Consider the following 4,420-nt stretch of genomic DNA (forward strand, 5'->3'; position numbering starts at 1 on the left):
CATTACGCCAAACAAGAGGCAGTTTTGAAAATGAAACTGGCCACCAAAGAAGCCGAAAGGGCCGCCAGACAAAGAGAAGAGGCTGCCAGAGAAGCCGAAATCCAGAAAGAAAGGGCCGCCAAACAAAGAGAAGAGGCTGCCAGAGAAGCCGAAATCCAGAAAGAAAGGGCCGCCAGAGAAGCCGAAGAGGCCGAAACCCAGTTGGAAATGACAAAAATATCGACAGAGTTGCATGTGCTGCAGCTAGAAGGAGAAGGAGAAGCTGCCAGGGTGAAAGCAGAGTACATAGAAGAAGCTGAAGGGTCGCGTGATCTGACCGAAACAAGCTCTGCTTTGGAAAGGACCAGACTGGAACGCACGAGCGACTATGTACAATATCAAGCAGACAGGCAGGCTCGTTTCCCCTCTCCATACCTATTCGATAACTTCCCCAGCTACGAGGAAGAGAATTTACCCTCGCGGCCCCGCGATGAAGTCAAGAATGAAAGAGCTGACAACCGATATACTTTGACACCAAAGTTACAAAGTTCGATGCGAAGAGACGCGGAGGTTGAATCCAGGATGGCAAATTCCATGAGAAACGTGCGTTCTCAGTCATATGGGCGCCAACGTACTTCTCCAGCCCGCATGCCGCTTGCAGCCGATCCCACGCTGCAGTATTTAGCACGACGGGATCTCGTCACTTCGGGACTGTACCAGTTTGACGATAAACCCGAAAATTACCGTGCTTGGCTCTCCACATTCACCAACGTGATTGACGGGGTCCAGCTCAGTGCAACCCAAAGGTTGGACCTTATGGCGAAATGGCTGGGGAAAGAATCACGCGACCAGGTGAGACGCATGCGTTCAGTGTACATCAACAAACCTGAGCTAGCCTTAAGCGAAGCGTGGGAGAGACTTTGGGAGAGATATGGGTCCCCCGACATTATTGAAGGGGCGCTATATCGACGTCTGGAAAACTTTCCTAAGGTGTCAGCCAAAGATCACTTTAAGTTAAGAGAATTCGGAGATTTACTCATGGAGATCCGAGGCGCCAAAGAAGATGGCTATTCAGCTGGTTTAGTATTCCTAGATACTCCATCCGGGATTAGACCAATTGTGGACAAACTTCCATTTGGGCTGCAGGACAAGTGGCTGACTGTTGCCTCAGAGTACAAGGAAGACCACGATGGTCGATTTCCTCCCTTTGAGCTCCTCACTAGGTTTGTGTGCAAGGAGGCGAAGAGGCGAAACGACCCTAGCCTTGTAGGTCCAGGAAGCAGTTCGATTTACACCAAGCCAGGCAGATCCGTTTCGAATGTTTTCAACATTGATAAACCCGTGTCAGTGCTCAAGACCGAAGCCCTTACGACTAACAACGACCCTGGCAAGTATTGTCCATTGCATAACAAACCTCACCCCCTGAAAGCGTGCAGAATGTTTAGGGAAAAACCCCTTGAAGAGAGGACGGCTCTTCTCAAGGAGGAAAGAATATGTTTTAGATGCTGTTCCTCAACCTCTCACCTCGCCAGAGAGTGTACGATCGCCGTGAAGTGTCCGGAATGTGGCAGCCCAGATCACGTCGAGGCCATGCATCCCGACCTGTCACCACAAACCGAGAGCGCTCCTTCACCCCCACAACAGGACGGCGGGGAGGGAGAGGCTCACTCTAGGTCAATAGCTGTCAGCACGAACTGTACAGAAGTTTGCGGTCAAGCTCAGTCAAGTCGTTCTTGCTCCAAGATCTGCCTCACTAAGGTGTACCCTAAAGGAGCCAAAGACAAGGCCATCAAAGCCTATGTGATTCTGGACGATCAGAGCAATCGTTCACTAGTCAGTCCAGAGTTCTTTAAATTGTTCAACATTGAGAGTGAGCGGTTCCCATACTACCTCAAAACTTGCTCAGGCAACATGAAAACCCAAGGAAGGAAGGCAGAAGGCATCCAGATCGAGTCCCTGGATGGTAAAGTCGTCATCTGTCTCCCTCCGCTCTTAGAGTGCAATGAAATCATGAATAACCGCGCTGGGATCCCGACACCAAGTGCGGTGCTACACCAGCCGCATCTCCACCACATCGCCAAACACATCCCAGAACTGGATCCGAAAGCGGAAATACTCCTGCTATTAGGAAGAGATGTTATCCAGGTACACAAGGTTAGGCAGCAGATCAATGGACCACTCAACGCCCCCTTCGCGCAACGTCTGGATCTGGGCTGGGTGGTGATAGGAGAGGTGTGTCTCGGTGACGTACACAAACCGACGGTCGGCACACTCAAGACCAATGTGCTAGAGAGTGGCCGCCATTCGATCTTTCAACCCTGCCCGAGTGTCCCGTGCATCAAGGAAGCACAACAAGGCGTTAACAAGCGCGAGGCAAGCGACGAGTCGCTGGGCCAGTCAGTCTTCGCTCTAACGAAGTATGACAACAAACTTGCACAATCAGCTCAAGATACCATTTCTTTAAAAACCAAAGACACCAAGGTCTTCAGAGATGAAGCAAATAATGGGGTTGCCCCATTGCCTATCAGAGAACCATGCCAGCGCTCACCAGATAACAAAGAGCAGGCAGTCAAACGGTTCACGTCCTTACGGAAAACCTGGAAAAGGAAACCTGAGATACAGCAACGCACCCGATTGGCCCACGAGGTACTGTGCACCCTAATGGCAGAGGTCACAGCCATTATAAACGCACAATCATTCCTACCTGTGTCTTCTGACCCAGAAAACCCCTTTATACTTTCGCCATCAATGCTCCTTACACAGAAGGCAGGGGCACCTCCTCCACCAGGAGACTTTTCAGACAGGGATCTGTACACAAAGCAATGGAGACAAGTCCAGGCTCTGGCAAATCAGTTCTGGTCCCGCTGGAGACAGAAATATCTACACTCGTTGCAACAGAGACGAAAGTGGACAGAACCCCGTAGGAATCTTCAAGTTGGAGACTTAGTCCTGCTCAGGGACAAGCAAGCCACCCGCAACAGCTGGCCAACGGCCAGAATCACTGCTACATTCCCTAGCGGGGATGGACATGTCAGGAAGATCGAATTGAAGACTACCAACCAAGGCGATGTGAAAATTTACCAAAGGCCAGTTACAGAAGTTATTCTACTTCTACCCAATGACTGATTAAGAGACTAAGTTTTGTACTCTGCTCATTGTGACCTTACGAAGGTCAAGCGGGGAGTGTGCTGTCTTTACGACAGTTATTTAGTTTATAATATTTTCGCTTAGTAATTCATTCAATAGTATTTTCTAGTTAGAATTATAAGTGTTTAAAGTGTATTCATTGCATGTAAAATATATCGGCATGCGATGACGTCACATCCGGTTTCGCCGCGTCTTGTGGGAAAACACCGGTTTGAAATTAGCGCGAGGGTGGGGGCTTTCCACGAGGCTCACCTGAGCACAAGCAGTTTTGCAGGCATGAGAAATCACAGTGAGAGCAACGCTGTAAGTTAATAGATAATCGATATATTGAACTAAGATATTAATGCTGATCCTGTTAGAGGTAACGACGGTAGATAATGTTTATGCTTTCGTTAGTTAAAGAGTCGCGGATAGTTTGCATGGAAGTGTATTTAAAGTAGTCAATGGAGCAGGTAACCTCTCCCTGTATACTGCACCTTAGTGTAATGTAGTTATAGTCACCTTTGCAAGTATTTACACTTGAAATGTGATATTAAGGAAGGAACAAATACTGTATCAATCTTGTATTGTTTTATCAACAGTTTTCACCATATGTTAATGTGAAGAGTGAACAGTAAATGGTTAATCTTACTGCAATCTGGTTCTTATTAACTGTGGTTTATCCGGACGTTAAATTCGGCGTTTCGTTACACCCGAAGGAGAACGTTACATCCTCTGTTACTCTATGTCCTTGGCCCATCCATACATCTGGGAGATTGCTTGTGTCTTCCTTAGTGAAGACAGATCTAAAGTACTTATTAAGTTCTTCTGCCATTTCTCTGTTTCCCATAACAATTTCACCCAATACATTCTTCAAGGGTCCAACATTGTTCTTAACTATCTTCTTTCTCTTCACATACCTAAAAAAGCTTTTGCTATCCTCCTTTATATTCCTGGCTAGCTTGCATTCGTACCTCATTTTTTCTCCCCGTATTGCCTTTTTAGTTAAGTTCTGTTGTTCCTTAAAATTTTCCCAATCATCTGTCCTCCCACTCACCTTAGCTCTGTCATACTTCCTTTCTTTTAATGCTATGCAATCTCTGACTTCCTTTGTCAACCACTGTGGCCCCTTTCTGCCCTTTAAATCCTTCCTTCTCCGGGTGATGAACTGATTTTGCACCTTGTGCATTATTCCCAAGAATACCTGCCATTGCTGTTCCACTGTCTTTTCTGCTAGGATATCCATCCAGTTAACTTTGGCCAGCTCCTCCCTCTTGGCTCCATACTCTCCTTTGTTCAACTGCAACACCGAGAG

At 47.4% G+C, this 4,420-nt stretch overlaps 1 protein-coding gene across 1 annotated transcript; it reads left to right on the forward strand.

Moving 5' to 3' along the window:
* Positions 1 to 379: 379 nt before the first annotated feature.
* Positions 380 to 3,797, forward strand: LOC132395048 (uncharacterized). Its single transcript, XM_059971361.1, has 2 exons — positions 380 to 3,429; positions 3,708 to 3,797. The coding sequence occupies exon 1, from the start codon at positions 532 to 534 to the stop codon at positions 3,103 to 3,105; it is 2,574 nt and encodes an 857-aa protein (XP_059827344.1). The 5' UTR covers positions 380 to 531; the 3' UTR covers positions 3,106 to 3,429; positions 3,708 to 3,797.
* Positions 3,798 to 4,420: the final 623 nt, after the last annotated feature.

Source organism: Hypanus sabinus, chromosome 6 (genome assembly GCF_030144855.1).
Source record: "Hypanus sabinus isolate sHypSab1 chromosome 6, sHypSab1.hap1, whole genome shotgun sequence".
NCBI lineage: Eukaryota > Metazoa > Chordata > Chondrichthyes > Myliobatiformes > Dasyatidae > Hypanus > Hypanus sabinus.

Excerpts from the sequence above, each read along its gene's own strand:
- LOC132395048 (XM_059971361.1), top strand. The coding sequence starts at position 532 with ATGCGAAGAGACGCGGAGGTTGAATCCAGGATGGCAAATTCCATGAGA.